Source organism: Scleropages formosus, chromosome 6, assembly GCF_900964775.1.
Source record: "Scleropages formosus chromosome 6, fSclFor1.1, whole genome shotgun sequence".
Lineage (NCBI taxonomy): Eukaryota > Metazoa > Chordata > Actinopteri > Osteoglossiformes > Osteoglossidae > Scleropages > Scleropages formosus.
Window position 1 is genome coordinate 12917253 of NC_041811.1, and position 21407 is coordinate 12938659.

Sequence of the window (21407 nt, forward strand, 5' to 3'; positions counted from 1 at the left end):
CTTGTCAAAAGGAGGGAACAAAACTATGCAGTGCCAGCAAATACCCAGCTGTGTAAATGCACTGCTGATGCATTTTTTCTGGTTCATAAACAAAGATGCATAACTGCATATAACTTATGAGAGTCATTTATAGAAGTACTAGCTAAGCAAATTGGGGGGAAAAAATTATAAATACATAAAAACATATAGAGGGGCACGGCAGCAGACCGTAGTGCTCAAAGCTCAGGGGTTTGGTATCAGCTGAATCCAGCTCTCCATGTTCATGTGGGTTTCCTCCAAGCGTACCAGTCTCATCACACGGTCCTCGGGTGAACTGGTGACTCTAAATTGCTCTTACATTTACGTGTTCATTCACCAGATGCTTTTCTCCAAAGCGATGCACATCTCATGGAAAATACGACGAGAGCATTACGTCAACAGAAAGAGAGACTTGGATGCAGACTCTTAGCGTGTGTGAGACTGCCTGCAACAAACCGGTGTCTTGTCCACAGTGACCCGTCTCACAACCTGTTTCTGGGACAAGCTCCACACCACCGTGACCCAGTAGAGCGATAGTTAATAATGAATGGAACTATACATTTTTCCATATATTTCTATTCCTTACGCCGTACTTCATTAAAACATGTCTTTACCAAAGCACAATTCCCAAAGATGAAGGGGAGCTGGACTCACAAATCTGACACTATTATTTAAAGAATAGGCAAAAATTTATTAATGACATTTTCATTGGTTTCTTTTTTTTTCCTCTGCAGCTTTAAAATTAATAGTCTATGCAGTGTTAAATGGGTCAAATGATTCAAGTATCTTATCTATAAAAACAAGTGCAGCTCTCTCTGGTCAGGGAAGACAGCCCACCTCCCGTCCTCATAGTTTGAATTCTGTGTATAACACCTTGGGCAGTGACCCCCCCCCCCTCCACTATTGTCCAGCACCCAATCACTGCCCTCCAATGGACACAACTGAGTTTCCCGCTGTTTCGCAGAATGACACGGCCTGCTTTACATGTACACACAGTAATGCAGTTACCTTTGCAACAGTGCATAATACAAAAGGAAGGAACCAAAATGACGGCTTCCATTTGTTTGGCACTACGATAGAAAAAGAAAACATACAGTTATAAAATATCTGCATGTACAGGCTCAGTCCATGGGTATTCGCACCTCTATCCTAACTCATAATTTATCATCGTCGACATTTACATCAATATTACAGTGATATCAGGGGGCTTTGTTTTCACTGAAAACAACCATTGCCACCACGAACGTATAGTGAACAAGTTTGAGACTCAGCTGCACATCAAAGTATCCCTCACTGAAACACTTTATAACAAACAAACAAACAAACAAACAAAGAAGAAAGTGAAAGGTTAGTTGTGACTGTCCAGTTATGGTCGGGATGTCATATGGACGGACTCACACACGCTCACTACACACCTTTGCAAATGACAAACCAGGAAAAAATATATAGTTCTCAAAAACAAAATGTTAATTGGCACTGATTTCTTGTACAGCTGAACTGTAATTGTTTAGTACTGCAGTAAACAACTGGTAATATCCACAATCTACCGCGCTTGCAGTGAAAGGTGCGCACTGGGAGTCATGGCAATTCCATCTATGATATCCTCTCTTTGAGAGCAAAAACCCAGGTTCTAATAAGTCACGCGACTGAACTTGCAGCGGCCACCAATGAGGGTGACACAGAACGTGAAGCAGACAACCAGGACTGTTGCATGTATCTGCAGGAGCACCTGCAGTGTTAGCTGATGCCAGCACACCTCTGAGTCTATGACGAAAAGGTCTAACGTGACCAAGACAACAATATTAAAGCTAATAGTACATGGCAGTGATGTGATGGTAACATGTTTTTTTTTTTTTTTAACAACACAGGTTTGTTCTGTTACGCATTACTGTGATTTACCGCACCAGGGGAGGAGTGACTTCTGCTTTGTCCTGGTTCTTTACTGGCTGCTCAGTCCAACACAAAGAAGCCGGGAAGTCAGTGCTTGAGCGAGAAGCAAGTGGAGAGAACCAGACTGGACTGGGGGAAGAAAAAAAAAAAAAAAAAAAAAAACATAGAAATCCCACACAGTGAAGAGAAGGCGGAGAGAAGTAGAAGTGCAGCATAGCATGAAGTTTGGTGGTACATTCATCCCTTGCTTCTGGACCCCGAAAGCTCCCCATCGTGGGCATGCCAGGGATCACCGTACACACGCCGGGGGGAACGTGTGCGAGTCTACGGGCGCACCACAGTTCTGCGCGTGTTCATGTCTGGGTCCCATAGAGTCTCACCAAAGACAGAGTAATCTCGACAAAGGCATTGTGGATTTAAAAAACAAAAACAAAAACCCGACACCAACGACAAACACTGACAAAAATCAATAACGGCTATTATGGCATTTTGTGCTAAGTCTGTGTAAAAAGACGACTCCTACTGTTAATGTACTGGACTGGTACAGGGTGATTAAGGAAACAACACTGAACATAAAACCTTCAGGAAACGGTGGGAAGTTCCAGGTGATAATGCAGCAGTGGCAAAGCGTTTTGGAAATCGGTTAGCCGGGTACTGCCGTAACTGCGTCGGTGTGCGCGTGCGCCCGCTCTCCGGGGCGCCCGGGTTTCCGCACCGTGCGCGTTTCGGTCTGCGCGCGTCAGCCGGACGCCTCCCCCCCCCAGCCCCCCGGGGCGTCAGTCCGCGTCTTTCCCCGAGCACCCCCCTCATATGGTGCCCAGCGCCTCGCCGAAACGGATCTTCTGGCCCGGCTTCAGGCTGAAGTTGAAGTCACGCGGGGCTTCGAAGAGCAGCACAATGGTGGAGCCCAGGTTGAACTCGCCCAGGTGCTCGCCCTTGCGCATGTTCACGCCCTCCTGGTTGAGGGTGGAGACATAGCTGAAGTCGTTGTAGGAGCCTTTGCTGTAGCGGGGGCTGTTGGTGTGCAGCTCCTGCGAAAAGAGGGGCGAAATAAAATAACCGAAAGGTCGTTCCTCCGGCAGTCTGCGTCAATCTCTACCTCGCAGCCCAGGATCATGCGATTTGGCAGCGAAGCCCTCACGGCAGAGCGCGCGCTCATAAGCGTCCGCTAGACCCGCTCGCGATATGACCTGAAAATGGTCCCCGGCGGGCCGGGGTTCAGACACTAAGCTCTGCCATTACATTATGAGCAGCGGCTGCGGAATGAGGTCAGACGACCCTGCAGGAAACGCTGCTGGGGGACCGAGAGCCGACCAGGCCGAGGAAGACAAGTCGGGCCGGGCGGGGCGGGGGGAGGGGGGGGGGTGTTTCCTAACCAACCGTTTCTCCAAAATACACAAACACAAGCGCACACAGGCAGACGTGCACACCTGTTGATGTCGATCCCTCCAAACGTGCTCGCATTTACACTCAGCTCCTGCATATTTTTGTCCACAAAGAGCAGTATCGTTTTGCCATGACACGTGCTACCTGAAACTGACAGAATGCAACATTTTGCTTATAGATTTCTCACTTCGAATGGTCACTTTACCGGTATTCTCTGCACTGAGGGCCCGTCCAATCTACACGTTTCGGGTAGCACGCATAACACCGTTCTCTCAGCTTTACAGAGCATATTCATGAACCTCGTTCTTTCTCTCTGCTGTCCGTGGAGACCGAAAGACCCTGTCGCACATAAACTGGCTCCGTGATGCAAGATTATAGCAATCTGGGGCATGTTTCACTCCTCGGCTGAACAATTTCACTGCCCACACTTGGCAGAGAAGGAAACGACGAGCTTGCAGTTGTCCCTCGACAACCCAGGCATCTCTCTGACTCCTGCAAACTTGTTCTTGGGGTTCTTCGATGGGAAGTATGCTGTTAGAGCCATAACCTTGCAACAGGAGGATCTGGATTCAAATCCCCGCTCCTGCTGTAGTACCTTCGATGAAGATATTTACCAGAATCGGTATAGTAAAAATTATTCTGCTGTAAAGAGGGTAAATCATTGTAAGCGCCTTCGTGTACAAAGCTAACATTGTAAGTTGCCTTGGACACAGGCATCAACACAATTACGGTTAGTACTGACGAGTAAGGATTGGTCAACTGGAAACGCAAGGCAGGATTATTCCTGTTGCACAAACTTCACCTTTGTCAACACCTTCAGGGAAGTCTCGAAGAAAGACAGGGATCACGGTACACACGCCAGGGGAACGTGCGCGAGTCTATGGGCGCACCAGAGTTCTGTGTGTGTTCATCTTTGGGTCCCATAAAGTCTCACCAAAGACAGAGTAATCTCGACAAAGGCATTGTGAATTCAAAAAAAAACCTCTTTTTTAAAAAAAGCACTCATTACTCATACCTGATCATACGCAGATTTTTAAGGAAAACTCAGAATGCACAAGAAGAGGAAGAAGGGGACGGACCTTGTCGAAGTAGATGCGGATGGAGCCCACGTTGGTGGCTCCAACAGCTGTTAGGGAGAAGAAGCCGTAGGTCCACTCGCCACTCAGAACTACGCGCTCGTTGTGACAGAAGAGCTCCTTAATCCATCGAGCCACGCCTGGGTTCACAGACATCAAGGAACCTGGGAGGGCGGACACAAGTAAATACACACGCACACACACACACACACACGTGTGTCTATACAGACCTGGAAAAAAGACCGGAAAGGCAAACTGCTGCTGTAACCTCGAGATAACCGGTTAACGTTGACCGGCTCAGAAAAGACCCAGTTATTTAATTCGGTTAGAGTTACAAAACTGTAAGACATGTGAGAGCTACAAACAAGGAAGTTCTGGTCTCTGTTTCAAGCGTGATACCACTGCAGATTGAATGGTGACTGAGAGGAAGAGGTGTAACAGGAAGCACTGTTTATTCTACACAATTCTTCACATCAAGTCGAAAAGCAGCAGACCGCTTCAATATCATCTTTCCGTCTCGACTAAAATTAGACTATTCTCTGCACAGGATGTGGTTACTGAATGGAGCGTGCTAAATTATTAGTGAGAGGTGCGGAATAATGAGTTAGAGGGAGAAAATGGAGAGTGGGAGAGATTGTGCAAGTGAGTAAATGAGGGAGAGATTAAGTGACGGAATGAGATTAGGAGAGAGAACAGGACAGAGTCAAACAGAGGGATAGAGAGCAGCTTAGAAAAAGGCCAAGAGGAGAAAGCAACACAGGCACTTGGCGCGGGAATGACCTGGGAAGTGGCGTCGGTGGGCCACCCTCCAGTCAGTGGGCGAGTGGAAGCAGTGGTAGTCCCCAGGCGCCAAGTAGACCACGCAGTGAAAGAGCTCATTCCCCTCTTTGGTCACCAGCAGATCCTGGAAGGACGTCAGGTCCTCCTCTTCTAGAAACAGGGTAAAAGGGGGTAGACCACGTATCAGTGTCACACAGGCACGGTGAGAGAAATGGAGAACTACCACATCCCCACCACGATCCCAGATAAACGCAGAGCCTTACTCTTCTTGGGGGCCAGTCTTTCCGTCCACGTCTGTGGGCCCAGGAAGGTCTCCAGGGAGTAGGTCACACCCTTCACCTGCTCCACTTCACAGTTGCGCACCTTCCCAAAGTGGAGGATCTTCCCATCGGCTGGGCTGATCTGAGCAAACAGAGACACGCCCGGAATTACCTCTGCAAACATCATACACATCCACCCAGAGAAACAAACATCATCATCTTGATCTTGAGCTACCAGTCCAATGGGACAAACAACATTCATACACCCCACCTCTTACATTTATCCATTTAGCCAACACTTTCCTCCAATGTGGCCTGCAATGTCACGCTACTTACAGCAATTCATCCATTTGTGCAGCTGACTACATTTTACTGTATCAGTGTAGGATAAGTACCTTGATCAAGAGAGTATTACAGCAAAAGGTGGGATTCACACATGGTCCTTCACATCCAAGGGTGGCGGCTCTAACCAATAAGCTAGCTGCTTCTAGAAATTTTTCCCACTATTGCAGGAACAACGAAGTGATCATCTCAGCTCACAATGACCTAATGAGCTACTACCGTGTGGGGTGGGATGGAGGGCCTGCAGGATGTGCAATGAGGCGCACGCAGTCTCACACGCGCATACACGCAAACTGACCACGCAGTGCGAGTCGCAGACGGGCCGGGCCTGGGGCTTCAGCTTACGCCGGAAGAATTCGTTGAGATTCCTGTAGTGATGAAGGTCTTCTACGGCCGCCTCCTTCATGTTCACCCCGAAGGTCCAGATGTAGAGGCTGTAGATGGGCTTTCGCAGCCAAGTGGGCAGGTCCACCTGGTTGAGGCGGCCCCAGGCGCGCGACAGCAGCCGTGTTGGGATGGACTTATACAGAGCGACCTGCGTGCGTGGGCGAGGGGAGAGGCCTTTGATTGCTGGGCCTGGCGAAGAACCACAGCTCCCTGGTGCTGACATCTTACATAAAAGCATATCGCAAAGTAACAGTTGGTGCAGGTAGGGTTTCTTAACGCACAGGTTTGGAAACAACCCAAGGCATCAAATAAGACTGAGTCACTTCTCAGGATCTAGCCACTCATTGGAAGGAAGGAAGAGAAAATTACACACAACACGAGGAGAAAGCGTGCAGGCTCGTTCTTCGTGCGAGCCACTCTTTCTTCATCTCAAACCAGACGTCTCAGCTTTTACCACACGAATCCGCTCGGAATTTGGGGATGTTGACTAACCGAACCAACAGTCTACGGCAATGCAACCCCAACATGTTTACACTTCTGAGGTTCAAACTGTAATAATTACAAAGCTGAAAATACTGTGGAGACAGAAAAATTACACATCCAGAATTCTACCGATACATAAATAACTAAACTTTTCTACGGAGCAGGAAACCGGAATGTCACCCGTGGATCGAAATTTGAACTGAGAAAAACGTAGAGCATTCATGAGGGCTGAGGGAGGACCGTGCTATGAGACGGGGGAGCAGAAGCGCTGGAACACTGTATGATAGTGCCCTCTTCACTGCACCACTGTTCTCATACAACGAACTCGGTCACCCCAGCTTGGACACAAAGAGCTTTTTAATGGGGCTTCTACCGGGGCGTGGGTTGGCAGCCATCCTGTTTGTACAGAACATGCTGTCAGTGCCAGAGGGTTCATCTTGCCCATGTCAATGCTTCCTGATCGAGACGGCAGAGATGACCCTGGCTACGCACAATAGGAAGTGGCTCGCTTACCCCGTCTGCGTAAAACCTGCATTACCCTGACGACCCTGGATGCTGAGATCACAGAAGCGCACGGAACATCCTTCGCTCGCTCGCTCACACCCACGCACAGAATGTATCCTGCGGCACAACAATGACGTTCGCCACTACCGAGGCCCCGCACAAAAGCACAAGACTCCGGCTCCTTCGTGAGGCCGTGTTCTCCGGTACTCACCCTGCTGGTTGGCCTCCAACCCGCCTTGGCCAGAGGCTTGAGGGCACCGAAGGGCAGGAAGTAGTAGAGGAAGGAGAGCGGCCATGAGCGCAGCCGCAAGGCCGGCCGGGACATGCAGCTCAGCTGACCGAGACGCCGTCGCAAGGCCAGCTGGGGGAACTGCAACCTACACACGTGTGTAGGCACACACACACACACACACACATATACATGCACACAGACACAGATCGCATGCACACAAGGAGAGAGGTGTGCACAGGTAGGAAGGACAGACGTATAAGCAGCGGTTAAAGAGCGGAGACGTACATTGATTAACATAAAATGACAGGTTAACACACAAACACACACACGAGCACAGACAGAGAAAGAGAAATAGAGGCATTTAGATCCAAGCCTTTTTCCACTCTTCACCTAAATTCTCCTGCACTGCCCACCCCTCCCTCTCCAGCTGTCTATACAGGGACGGACACACAAAGATGCCCCGGGCTGCAGAGACGCTTGACTTAGAACGGCAGCACTTTGCTTTTTCAGAAGTGCCACGTGCAGTAAAAGGCACGGTGGACAAACGTCCACGCAAGACAAAACTAGATCTCAAGCGACCGCATCGACATGCCCTAGATATCAGGAGAGGTCACTTGAGGATCTCTTTTCCAGCACGTTTTGCGTTTAGTTGCTTGAAACTGCAGCGGTCAGGCCATGGGCTGGCCTTTCTGAGTACAAGTGCTTCCATCGCGATTGGTGGGACGGAGGAGAAATCATTCACAACGTATTAATATTAGTCCCAGCGATTTGCTTTGAGAAGCTGCCGTCTTACTGCGCTGATTTTCTGTGCAATGAGATATCCGGTTTACTGCTCGGATGACTGGTGATGTTTTTACTGCTTTACCGCGCACAGTGCACTATAGAGCAATGGCTAAAAATTAAAGAATAAAAAAAATTCCTCCCATTTTTAAAAGCAAAGACAGTCGATCCTGCTTTGCAATGTGCCGAAAGCAAAACAAGCTCAAATGCCTTCACACCCGTAATGTCAACAGGTGCAATGAAACAATGTCCCAAATGTGTCTTAAAATAATAGCCGCAAGCAATTAAGGCACACAATATGATTAGGGCGCAATCCAATCGCTTCGCTCGCTGGCGACACTCTTATGTCCTCTACGGGAGACAACATCCGGTAAGGCCACGCGGTCAAGTTGCGCACCCCGGCTCTTCACGCGCAAAGCACGTTCCGCATCCGACACGAGGGAAACTTCTGGAAAGGCCCTCAAAAGGGACAACAGCAGAACGCGGAAAAATGAGGGCGGCGTACCCCACGACAATTACACAACATTACGCGCTGTCAGCCTTGGCCCTGTCATCAGAATTGCTGCTGACAAGAGCGCCGCAAATCCAGCGGATTTGAGCGTACCCACACAAGGTGATACTGCATCCTGCCAAAGCTGGATTAGCTTTTGTGTGTCAGGGAAGTGGGTCATATTTGCCCCTGAAAACGCTAAGCCAGCGGACGGGGGGGCTGGCTGGTCGTGCTGCGCTGGTCAAGGCTATCTTTAGGAAGAGGAAGAAAAAAGGGCTGGGACACAACCTAGCGAAGCCTGCTCGGGAAGGGGGGTGGGCTTTGATGAGGTCGGGTCAACCTGTCCGCACGAGGAGGTATCTCAATGAACTGAGGTGATGATGAAAAAGGGCTGTCCGCTACTCAAGCGCAGTCATCGCGTGACGGCGGAAGGAGGCGACAATGCAGGGGTAACTCCTGCCCTGCGTCCAGAAGCAGCCAGAGAGGCTGTACTTTCCACAACTACTATTGCATTAAAGCATGCACACGATACACAGAAATACGGCAAACGCTTCCAGGGGTAAACGCCCTACACCTCAGTAACAGCTCTGTGCTAGTCCACCTCCGGCTGCTCGGCAGTCGGTCTCCGGAGAGGTCCGGAATCGAAATTCTGCCGGTTTTCGGATTTGATTCCGATGGAGTCGATGAGCCCCCGCTGTCCCTCGGAACGGCTGAATCCCTTTCAGCATGCAAGAAGGATCTCAAAACACATCTCATCCATTCCAAATCCCAATTCTCTCCCGATCTACTGGTAGCTCCACAAATTTGCATCACGCCACCTATCACGACCGCCTGTGTGCTTTTCATCAGTCTCAATTCTATAACCAGCTACTCACGTAACGCGTGCCAGTAAAAACAGAGGTATTGGACATTCCCGAACTGTGCTTTCACAACCTCGTTTGTATCTAAAGTTCTTCAACTGCTGCGAAACACATTTTTTTTTAACTCTGATTTCCGCAACAATTTGGAGAAAAGAAGAAGCCAAACGCACGAATGCAAAACCGTAGGAACGAGACAAACCGCCCAAATGCTACACTTGTTCCACGGAAAAGGCCGTTTTATCCCTTTGAAATCAAACGGAACATCTTGCCATTTGTTTTCAGTCAATGAGAAAACATCGCCGTTGCTATGTGACAATGTTAATGTTTGGCCTTTCGAGTTAGCGCTCTTCCCGTTTGAAGGGGAAGCGTCTCTGGCGTGCCTTTCGGTCATCCCGGGAGAGCGGCAGCGACAACTCCGCGTGACGCTCGACGGGTCACAGCAAAGCGCGACGCCTGCAAGTTCTCTTAACGGCTTCTGTCAGGCTGCAACAGCAGCTTAAGTCACTTATCTGTACCTTAAGCTGTTTGGAAGGAGAAAACGGTCAGCCGGCTCGTAGCGATGTTGTCAACGCGGCTTTTTTTCCCCCATGCCGTTCCCGCTTTATCGCCCAAAGTAAACAAAATCTGGCGATAACCCTAACCAAGGTACCGCTCATGTGGCGGAGACAAAATGACACGTCCATCCATCGAAGTATAGCAAGCAAGTTAACGTAGAGAAACTTCGTTTCCTGTTTGCAGCTCTGACCCTCCATCAATTTGCGCAGCGTTGAAATACTACAAATTGCTCGGTTTGAATGTAACTTAAATTTCAGCATTTGAGAGATGCTAAACGGACAGAGGTGCCTTTCGGTCTCCCATCTACCCGTTCGAACGTGTTAAAACACGGTGGAGATGTGGAAGAAAATCCTTTCACGTGACGTACCTTAATAATGAAATTTAGTCCAGATTTTTTCCCCCAATTCTCTTTCCTCAGTTTTAAAAGTGTTGAAAACTTAATACACTTGATTAAGATTTATTTGACATACAGTGCTGCTCGGAAGTAACGGAACCCCTTGCGTCCCTTACGTTCACCGCAAAATTAGAATTTAATGAAAAGAGGCCTTTCTCATCTGAAATAATGTGTCGGATTAGAAGAAATCGTGCGTGTGGTAGAAAAACAGAAGTAGTATCATGCGTAAAAATAAATGAAGCCCAAATTCCATCAGTTAAACCAAGTGGGTATGTAGAGTCAGGTGTTTTAATCATAATCACTTATTCCGAAGTTTAAATTTTAGATAAGTTTATTTTAATATTTCATACAAGAGCAATGACCATCCCTATAGGGTTCACATAGGTTCAAGCTGCACTGTGTGTGTAGACACACACGTATTCACACAATAAATAAGTGTTTTAAAACGAAAACACCAAACTCAGACTATTAATGACTACACGTAGGAGGTTACGGAATAAATTCTGCCTTTAATGATGCGATCGATACAAAAGCAGGCAAATGATACGGGAAAGGCCCAAGCCGAGCGAAACCTGTATCAAGAAGGAAAAAGACAATCTAACCACAAAAGGAAGCGGATGATGCTAATTATAGAGCGGTGTGACTCAGTGCTGCTCGACTACATGGATGCAACCCAAACGTACGACGCCGAAAGCGCCTTCGGCCCGACGTCGCACGGTGGTCTCCTCGTCACCGGTGTGCCGGCCCGCCGCGGCGGTGCCGCGAGCCGGCACGCGTCGGACTGCTGTCTCACCCTTGTTTCAAAGAACGTGGCTGTTTTTCCACTGGAGCAAAGCCAGCCAGCATCATGACGATGACACCCCGCGGGATGAAAACCGCTCAGCTAAGCCTCCCTTTTGCCGTGTCCTTGCTGCCCTAGTTGCATTACCGTGCTGTGCCCTCCCAGACGCCAGACCCCCTGTCTCTGGTCCCAACGCGCCCTTCGAGGGGGTACACGCAGGCTGACTGAACAGCGATGCTCAGAACGGACCTGTTTTACTTGTTGAAAGTGCTCAGATTTTACGAAGACCTACATCCCAGGGTTCTGAAAGATGCGTTATCAAAATCCCTGCAATTCCTTGCCGGGGGTATGAATCGATCCGAAGAGCAATGTCACCCTCAAAAACGTAAGACGGAGATAAATGGCACAAACACAAAGCAAATCTTGTTCTTATTCTACACTGAGGTCTGTCCTTTTCTCCATCTCTCTCTCGCTCGCTCTCTATCTCGACCACTCTCCCTCATATCCAACCCCCCCTTACACTTTCAATGCAGGCAAACACTGGCCAATCAGTGGCTGTTAAAGAACTCTTTCTTGGTTGTCCCTCTCCCGTACCGTCCAGCATCCAAGCGATGTCCAACACGAAGCAGTCTGCACGCACCGTGTTGACCGGACAGTCTGGGAGTCAGCGTTTTCACTTTTGACCGTTTTCGCAGGCCCGGTGGCCCTTGTTCCCCTTGTTCCCCTAGGATGCCGGCCTAGCGGGGTCTTAAACGGCACTGTGCCGCAGCTACGGCAGGCAGCGGGGATTCGAGGCACGGAGCACGGTAAAGCCCTACGATTCTCTCTGCAACCCCCTTCTCCTGTCCCAGCAACTATAAGAAAACACATCAAAGCTGTGCGGGAGAATGGAGATGGCAGGCAGTGCAGCTAACAATTACGCGCGCACGCACGCACGCACACCGAAATGCTCCCCTCTCCTTCCTCACATTAACCCTTGCTAACCTGACGTCCTCCTCTCTGTATCGCACTCCTTTGCTTGCTTAGCTCCTAGCTGCTTTTTGCCTCCTTAGCAGAGTATCCCCCCCCCCCCCTCGCTCTCCCCCCCTTGGCGCCCCGAGACCCGCCGTACCTGAATCGGGTCCTCTGGCTGAGCACGGGGGCCCCCGGGGCGCCTCGGCCGGGCCCAGCGGTGCCGCTGTCGGCCCCCTGCTCCCCAGCAGCCCTGCGGCCCTGCAGCCGCAGTCTACGCACATCAACTCTCACTCTGTGCAGATTGTAGCAAGACGAAGGGCTGTGCAAAGACCTGCAGCATCTCACCATTTCCCCGAGCTCCACGGAGGCCGCTGCAGGCTCGACTGACACATGATCACTGGGCTTAAGCACGAGGAGCTGCCTCTCTATCTCGCTCGGTTTCGCCCCGCCTGGTTCGCTCGCTCGCTCTCTCTCTCTCTCTCTCTCTCTCTCTCTTCAGGGGCTGCTCCGCTCTTCTTCTCAGACTCCACCCCCTTCAGCAGCAGCGGGAAGTGACGCCGGGACCGAGTTCTTCACTAGGCTCGTCGTGTTGCCTCGGCTCCTCCTCCTCAGTCCACGCCGTCGGGACTCTTTTGTCCAACTGGCCGTGCGGCAGCTGCGAGATGCGGGTAACGAGAGTATCCTCCGCCTTGGCTCGGTCTGAGGCCCAGCGCAGCTGGATGGGGGAGGTGCTGGGACTGGCCTTTGTGGAGAGAAAGAATCCTATCAAGCAGACTGTCCGGGCAGATCACCGGCGCGGCGTAGCGGCACAAGAGGAGTGCCGGACAAAACGACAGCGACAAGAAACGGCAGAGGAATTTCCATCAAACTTCCGCATTAATCCCACCCCGACGCTTTATAGCCGTTTTATCAGTATATCAACATCCAGCAGAGTCACCTGTCAAAAGGTCAAAGTCTGTTCTTACCGAATACATTTTGGAGAGTTCGCAATCACATCTTTATTGCATCTACAGTCATTTAATGTTTTGCAACATCCTCACAACATTAGTGCTACTAATTGAAAATGCAACAATGGTCAACTAATCTGAGCGCACCTTGGTTTTAGTTTTTTTTTTTTTTTGAGTCTGTTGATGTATCAGTAAGCTTCTGATGTCAAACTGCTTTGTAAGAATTTAGGATTTTTTTTAAATCATTTTAAACTTGATACCACAGGCAGTGATGGTAGAATGTAAAGTTCTACGTTTTTTGTAAAAAACCTTCCGTTACCATACTATTTTCCTAATTGCGGCCGAACGGAATTGTAGATAAACAAAGAATATTCAAAAACAACACCGACCGTTTTCACCTACTTTTACTACATCGCATATGCGGCTCCCGGCAGCATTCGGATTAGACAGCCAGCCGTCAAAACGGGAACAAAGGATATTAAATTTCGCTTAATCCAGAATAATGGTCTGCAGGACATTAGAGTTCCAAAAAATAAAAAAAAAAGCGAGCGTATTAACTGTATTCGTATGTGGTGTTGTCAAATAAAACGAAAAAAAAGCAGTTTGAGGAGCACCGTAACGTCTGGCCCACCACTCACAATTTTGCACCAACAGGAAACTGAAAGCGACAGGAAACACAATGTGAATATGTAACATGTAATGGCAATATTAAATTAGGACAACTTGGCTGTTGGCTATGTGCACCATGGAGAGCGCAGAGATGACGTTTGGCTGTTTTCCCTCCCCGCGATCGGGGTTTGGCCGGCCAGCTCTCCGCCGAACTCTTACGTAACGACACATGTGGGACGTTACTCGCTGGCTTGAAGTAAGAGCAGGGAAATCGCATCCTCGGATCGTGCCGCTTTCCCACAGCCCAAAATTCAACATCATCGCACCATCCCACTCACACTTCCCTCGTACGACAGGGAAAGTTCTAGAACGCACATCGTGTCAAGCCCACCCAATGAATGGAGGCATACGGGAGGGGTGAGGAAACAGGCGGTTATCTCAGGTCCGTCGGAGCCACATCCAGAGGATGGATTTCGGTGGCAATGACATCAAGAGGACAAAGTGATTTCATTCGTGTACTATAACATAATTTACTTAGCGAACTATAAACTTTCATTTCAAACTTACTGATGACCCCAAAAGAGATTTTCAGCAGAGCTTGGGGTTAGGGTGTAAAACGAGAAAAAAAAAAAAAAATCACTCACCTTTAGCCTTTGATCGGTAAAACAGAACACAGAAACAAATCACTCTAGGAGACAGTGACACGAAAACTGAGAAAACGTTCTTCCTCACGTCTCTCAGACAAAGTGAAGGGGTAACGGAACTAACTGGAACTTTTTTAATCTTTCAAAAAGGCTTTTAAAGGTGCAGGCGCCACGCCGCCCTTTGTCTGAAAGGGAAGTCCATAGGAGGGACGCGCAGCCCCTTTAAGAGGGTGGGGCAGCCGATGGCACAATACGGAGACAAAGCCCCCCGGCGGCGAAGGCGTACGGCGCCACAGTGGTGTGTTTCTGGGAAACTGATCAACCCCCCACCTCAGACTCATAAACGCATACACACGTCTAATTCAACTCCCTCGATTGCAGATCGCTTATCATTTTGAGCTCTTTCTGCAGGGGAAAAGACCATCTTCACGATTCATAAAGCGCTGCACGCTATTTAACTCAAGCTTGCCTATTAAAAATGAATGCAAAACAAAAATACAAATGCACTGATATTTACATGTGTATGCGGACTGTATGCTTGTCTACACACTACATACAACAAGTACATTTTTAAGTTGTGTACATAGAAGAATACCTACATTTTTAAGCCAAATGTCAGAAACTGAAATGAAGGCTTTTTTTGAGAGACATCAGAGCACTATAACAAACATCCCTCCTACATCTGTTATTTATCTTTTAAATTATGAATTAAGCAATTATTTTCCCACCGAGTGATGTGCAAATGTCCAAAAAGACTTGCAACGCTAGACATGCAGTATTGGAGTACTTACACACTCACACAATGGGAAATGCAGGGTCGCAAAGTGACCCCAAACACACAATGGATGAAATGCCAGTCCATCGCAGTTTAATGTCACACACACACTTGTTCAGTTACACATACACACACGGAACATCGTTAATTTCCATCTGCAAATCTAAAACTAATCTCATGGAAGTCTACCCAGATTTGCCCTTGTCGCAAACTCGCTGCCTTCGCGAGGCTGTATGTGTATCGTACTCCCTTTAAAACAGCTCGTCCGGTGAAGGCTCCAGAGCCCGTCCCTGAAGCTTAGCGCACTGTATGGGTACGTGGACAGTATGCCAGTCCATTGCGAGGCTTTTACCCAGACCCACATACATACACACGTTGAAGGCAATTTACGGTCATCAATTCACCTGAAACACATGTGCATGGACCATGGGAAGACACTCACCAAGAGACAACATGCAGCCCCCTCAAAGGCTAAGCCAGAATCAACCCCATATCTCAACCACCAGTCCTGACAATGTCACGCACCCAGAACTGCCTGCTATAACACCACGACACAGAGTCGTAAGAATCAACACCATCACCCCACACTCAATGACACGGGTCAGAGGTCAGTGCCACGTCGACAAGCACACACAGGCTACACAGTCACGGTGACCACCCCCGCTGTACGCAACTTTCTGCTGAACACGATGAGTGTGACCACCAGGACACTAACAAATCATAAAGGTTCCTCAGTGGACTTTGACACGTTCATGGTGGAATGTCGCTACTCTACAAGCAGAGGTTGAAACTGTGGGTCAAGGTTCAAGATGACATTTCTAACAAAGAGCCAGCAGACCTGCTGGAACCAGCAACCACCTCCCCTAATAACAGGTCTATCCACCATCGTCAGCATAGGTGGTGCTGCAGCAGGTGAGAAAAAAAATACAAGAAACCACAGGCACTGGTGCCTTTTCATACTGCAGCATCACTTTCTATACGCCCCTCCCTCCCCCCTTTCTGCTGATCGCATCAGGATATAACAAACAGACCACTGCAACACCACACACAAGCAAAAGCTCAGAAAGGTCCTCAACAGCTAAATATGCGTCACTGGGAAATATTAATACAAATTCAGACATACGTGTATGTAGGTGCGGACGCATAGGTGCAGCAAGAAGACACAGAAACGGACAGACACAGCAACCATAAGAGCACCGTTACAGCCCAGGACACACAAGGTCAGTTACACGCAGACACGCACACACGACTTCCTGTGTCCTCAGCTTCCAGGTCCTCAATCCGCATCACACTTTCCGTGTCAGCATCCAGGGTTTTTCAGTCCCTTCTTTCTAAGCTGCCTTCCCACACCCTACGAGCGACGTTTCAAACGATTTTCTTTTTATTACAGGTACAAACACATTTCCATTTTTCGCAATACAAGCCGTTAATGGTGCCTGGATGGAGGAACAGGTCAGGCAGGGAAAACGGGGAGTGGCCACCCACACACGGTACCTTGCAGGGCGCTTCCTTCTCTCTGCAGCCGTAGCCCTACCTGGTACTCGTTGGCGAGGCGCGGGGGCACCTCAATACCCAGTTTCTCCAGCTGTCGGTCTTTGTACCGGCCGTATTGGTCGTAGCCCAAGTAGCCACCACCGGTGGCCAGCAGGAGGGGCAGCGGGCGTACCCGAGCCCCGAAGCCAAGGGAGGCTGCGCTCAGGAACCGACGCCCTGTGGCACATAAGCAGAAAACCGGCAGCGCTCCAAATTACACCAATTCCAAACCAGGAGAAACCCTTCAGTGTGTATTAAAAAAAAAAAAAAAAAAAAAGCAGAGCCTGTATATACATATTATACATGGAAACAGCCTCAAGCATCCTAACAGTTAATTACAGACAATCAATGCTTTTCAGGAGGCACGAAAACACAAAAACACCTACAGTGTGTAAATAAAATTTTATGCAAATGTTTGTGCACCCCTGGCCAAATTATATATTTAGTTAATTTTGAAAGTGAGAACTAGTAAACAACCGCTGCAGGAAACAGTGTGTTAAAAAACAACATATTTGCAAATTTTAAAGCTCATGAAACAAGTAACTGTGGATTAACAACTGCAAAGATGCTGTTCCTTAACACTTTCCTGCAGCAGCTGTTTACTACTTTTCACTAACAAAATTAACTAAGATCAATTAAAATTAAACAGAGCAACAGCATATTTATATCACGGTTTGTTCAGAAACCTTGTGTGCAAATAAAGTTCTCTCCATCAATGCCATTTTTTCCCAAAAACAGTTAAAAGCTGTGTGCTGCTACAGTAAATATGAAGTGTTCCTATTAATTCACTGCAAAGGGTGGTACGTAAACATTACATATGACAGCATGGGGGGGTGCGGTGGCACAGCGGGTTTGACTGGGTCCTGCTCTCCGGTGGGTCTGTGGTTCGAGTCCCGCTTGGGGTGCCCTGCGACGGACTGGCATCCCGTCCTGGGTGCGTCCCCTCTGGCCTTGCGCCCTGCGTTGCCGGGTTAGGCTCCGGTCGGCCGCGACCCCACTCGGGGCAGGCGGTTTCAGACAATGCGTGCGTGTATGATAGCATATTGGCAACATAGAGTACCAGTGAAAAATGCGAGTACGCTCACTGGGAACGAATTTGTTTTAACGAGACGTTTCGTTAACATCTTTGATCAAGAAACGAGGTGCCATCCCTTCCCAGCTCTTCGGCAGCAGGTCCCAGAGATGCGGGACGCTGGCGGATTTCACTCTTCTGCCCAGATCTTCCCACACAGGTGTTCCCCAGGTATACTCATAGTTTCCCACCAGTAGTGCAAGTCTCCCCACGAACAGAGGGGAGGTGCACTGTCTGCTGCTGGTCACATGTGCTGAATATCATAGTCGCACTTTGAATGCACTAATGATGTCAGCAAAAGTTAGTTGACATGATGAAACAGGGCATCTGGCAGAGGATAAATTAATGAGGACAACGAACCCGTGAACAGCAGAACACAAGGGTCTCACTCACCACCCGATAAGGCTCGCCATGACCCAGCGTGTCCTAGTGGGACCCTCTGGTGTCCAGCAACAAACAAGGTGCTGAGGAGAAGACAAGCGATGAGTTAATCAATCACACAAAAATATCACGATATCTTAAAGAATAACAAAAGCCACTTCTAACAAACTGATGTTGTTTGCATCGCTGAAATATAAATGAACCTTTTGCACAAATAGAAATCTATGTGGCAGTTCATTGAAAATCAGTCATTGCTGGGGTCACCAGGAAGTGGACTGCTGGCCTGGAACATCACCTTGCTGTAGTACCCTAGATCGAGGTACTTCACCCGAACTGATACGGGAACAGAACCCTGCTGCATGAAGGGGGAAACTGCGGTATGATGCCTGGGCAGCAGCTAAATACCGTACGCTCATTTCTTTTAAAACGGCATCCCGCACAACGAGTTACCATTGCTTAAAAAAAACATACTTTAAATACCCTTTTTCGTACAACAAACCGATTACATGTACAACTCACTGTAAATGTACCACCTGCTCCTTTAAGAGCCTTTGTGAAAGATTAAAAATATTTTGCCTGTTGCCCGGTCCTCCACAACAGGTATTTTACTTTGTAAAACAGCTTGTATAAGATGCTTTGGGACAGAAATACAAAGCGTGGTGTCAATCTAGCTAAATATTCATCTCGACATTACCCTGGAACCAATGATTCTTCGGGAGTAAAGCCAATATTTTGCAATAAAATAAAGAATCTAACAATCGTTCACGCGTAAGACAACTGAGCACCTTTCACGGAATGCAGAGTCCACAGGACGCACGGAATTTGCTTTGTAGAGGTGAGGAATACATCATGTAAAGCTTACATTAAAAGGTAAGCAAGAAAAAAAAATTTTTATTGTAAATATAAAATGTTGGTGTCATTGTCATGCATGGAAACACCAACCTTTTTTTTTCCCCCCCCACAAGGAAAACCCAACGGGGAATGGCTGTAGCGTATAACACCTTAGGACAGAAGACGTGCTCGGGCCGGGGCTGGCATGGCTGGTTACGGGGGGTGTCCGGCCTTATAGCTCTGGACTAAACACGGTAGAGAGCAGGACATCACTGTGACTGGAGTCGTCTCCATTTCTGACTGCTTTACGTTCATTTCTTGTCCAGTACGTCCCCAACCCTGCCACTGCCAGTTCATGACACAGCACTGCCGGGGATTCCTGCCGTATCACATCAGAGAAACAATCCTCATGGACACGGGAAAAAAAAAAAAAAAAAAAAAAAAAAAAAAAAAAAAAAAAAAAGACACTGGTGCACCTGAAGAACATGTCTGTGGGAGGAAACCGCCGCAAACACGTGGTGCTGCTGCTGCTGGTGGAAAAACATGATGATGCAGACTCCACACACAGGAGGAAGAGCGGGCATCGAACCTACGCCCCTCGCGCCGCACCTGTGTGATTGACTGTGCGCGTATTACCGGTTACCCTGCCATGTACTGCCGTCTCATGATCTGAGGTGTGCCCTGCCTGCCTAGCTTAGGCCCTACGCTTTTGGGACAGTCACCGGACTCACGAAAACACATTTTTGCTGTTCCGTCACAGTCCCTAGCTCCTCCAAAAAAAAAAAAAAATTACCTGCCACTGCGTCCCGCTGTCACTGACAGGCGAGACACGCACACCTTCAGCAGGATCGCCGACATCTTGGATGCGCGAGTCACCCTTTCCGACAGCCAATCAACGAGCGAGCTTTGTGTTGCCTTTAGAAAAGCCAATCGGGGTGCAGCGAGCGCTGGTTTCGTCCTCGACGTAAACTGGAAGCAAACGGCGTAGCCACACCCACAAGAGCGTGCCGAGCGCGTGCTTCAGCGGACCGCGATCGCTGAAATTTTTCCAAAAAAAGACTCAAATCCTTCAGGGAACTTCCGGTATTGCAGTCAGATTGCTATGAGGTCATTGTTAGACTTCTGATGCAACTTGCGGTCAGAGACGTCGACACAAACCTCGGAAGCCTTTCCGCTGTCGGACCCTTGAGGTAGATAAATTTTTATAAAAAAAAAAAAAAAAAAAAAAGTTGAATGATTTGGGAAATAATGAAAACTTCACTCTGACGCTACTGTATTAATTTCTGGGAGTAATAAAAACATTCATATAGAAAAAACAGCTATGAGACTTTTACATTTTAGTGTTGTAGAATTACACATAACATGCAATTTCAAGGCCTTCTTACCACTTTTTCCCACAAATCCAACTGAGAACAGAATCATCGGAACATTTAGTTCTCACTGCTATTTTATTGGTAAAATATATTAAAATTAAAATCACAATTATTAACAATACTAATATTTAATGTAGCTCTGTGTCAATTAAAAAAAATGTTCAGATGTCAATTTAAAGCGCAGAACTAAAAGAAATACAAAAAAAACAGCAATTCAAAAATCAAAATTCATATAAAATGTCCAATTCAGGTCTTTTTCCCCCCCAAATATGTCACTAGGTCATATATATTCTGTCTCTCACACAACACATTCCACTCATTATTACAACAAAGTACAATAATATATCATCAATATACAACAACTAAAACCCGAAGTGGCATTCACATCACATGTACATCATTGCATCCTGAACCCTGTCCTGCCATCAGAGGACGACGACAGCACTGGGGTTTACTGCAGGATCTGGGATCTTTGGGAACAGTGTGGCTGCACAGTACTGACAACTGCAATCCACAGGGTTGCTTCAAACAACTTCTGCACAAAAAAAGTGACTTGATTCAGGACCATAGCATCTGAGAGTGAACATAGTTAACCTGTAACTTGGACTAAAGGTAAATAGTACTCGACTCCTCTGTAAACTGTGGCACAGATGTATTATGGAGGCTAAAACTATTTTTTTTATAATATATATTATAAAAAGACATTTCTGTCCCAAGTTGTTTGAAATACACTAATTACTATGTTAATCCAACTCTCTTCATGCAGACTTATGTGGCAAGTACTCAGAACTTAAATCTGAATCTTGCTCATACTTTTCTCTTGGCATATACTCTTGATTAATTTTTCAAAACACACACCTAGTTCACATTGCAAGCACCAAACAAACAAATATACCAGAACAGTCTCCCCCTTTTTATACCACATTTGTATCGTACAACCATGTTCGTTGCACATAAACACAGGAATCCAAAGGGTCCATCTTGTAAAAGAACCAGGTCTTTCTTGTACAGACTTCATGCTCAATATGTCAATGAGAAGATTTATCAGGGTCTCTGTGTGCCCATAGTCA

At 47.8% G+C, this 21407-nt stretch overlaps 1 protein-coding gene across 4 annotated transcripts; it reads right to left on the minus strand.

Moving 5' to 3' along the window:
- Positions 1–470: 470 nt before the first annotated feature.
- Positions 471–19828, minus strand: pisd (phosphatidylserine decarboxylase). 4 transcript variants are annotated; one of them, XM_018744797.2, is made up of 8 exons: positions 19758–19828; positions 18146–18216; positions 16682–16857; positions 6051–6287; positions 5414–5552; positions 5151–5300; positions 4374–4534; positions 471–2939 (listed from the first exon to the last, which is right to left on the minus strand). In XM_018744797.2, the coding sequence occupies exons 1-8, from the start codon at positions 19820–19822 to the stop codon at positions 2715–2717; spliced, it is 1224 nt and encodes a 407-aa protein (XP_018600313.1). In that variant the 5' UTR covers positions 19823–19828; the 3' UTR covers positions 471–2714. The 4 variants fall into 4 exon arrangements, with proteins under 4 accessions (XP_018600313.1, XP_029108440.1, XP_018600314.1 ...); XM_029252607.1 differs by lacking the exons at positions 16682–16857; positions 18146–18216; positions 19758–19828 and adding exons at positions 7338–7503; positions 12330–12914; positions 14373–15286 and having other exon boundaries at positions 473–2939; XM_018744798.2 differs by lacking the exons at positions 16682–16857; positions 18146–18216; positions 19758–19828 and adding exons at positions 7338–7503; positions 12518–12914; positions 14373–15283 and having other exon boundaries at positions 475–2939.
- Positions 19829–21407: the final 1579 nt, after the last annotated feature.

What these genes read in the sequence shown, in the direction of transcription:
- pisd (XM_029252607.1), bottom strand. Translation starts at nt 12,520, where the DNA reads ATGGTGAGATGCTGCAGGTCTTTGCACAGCCCTTCGTCTTGCTACAAT. An exon ending in GTTGGAGGCCAACCAGCAGG is followed by an intron (nt 6,288 to 7,337) that starts GTGAGTACCGGA and finishes CCACGCACGCAG; the next exon opens with GTCGCTCTGTATAAGTCCAT. An exon ending in AAGACTGGCCCCCAAGAAGA is followed by an intron (nt 5,301 to 5,413) that starts GTAAGGCTCTGC and finishes CCCTGTTTCTAG; the next exon opens with AAGAGGAGGACCTGACGTCC.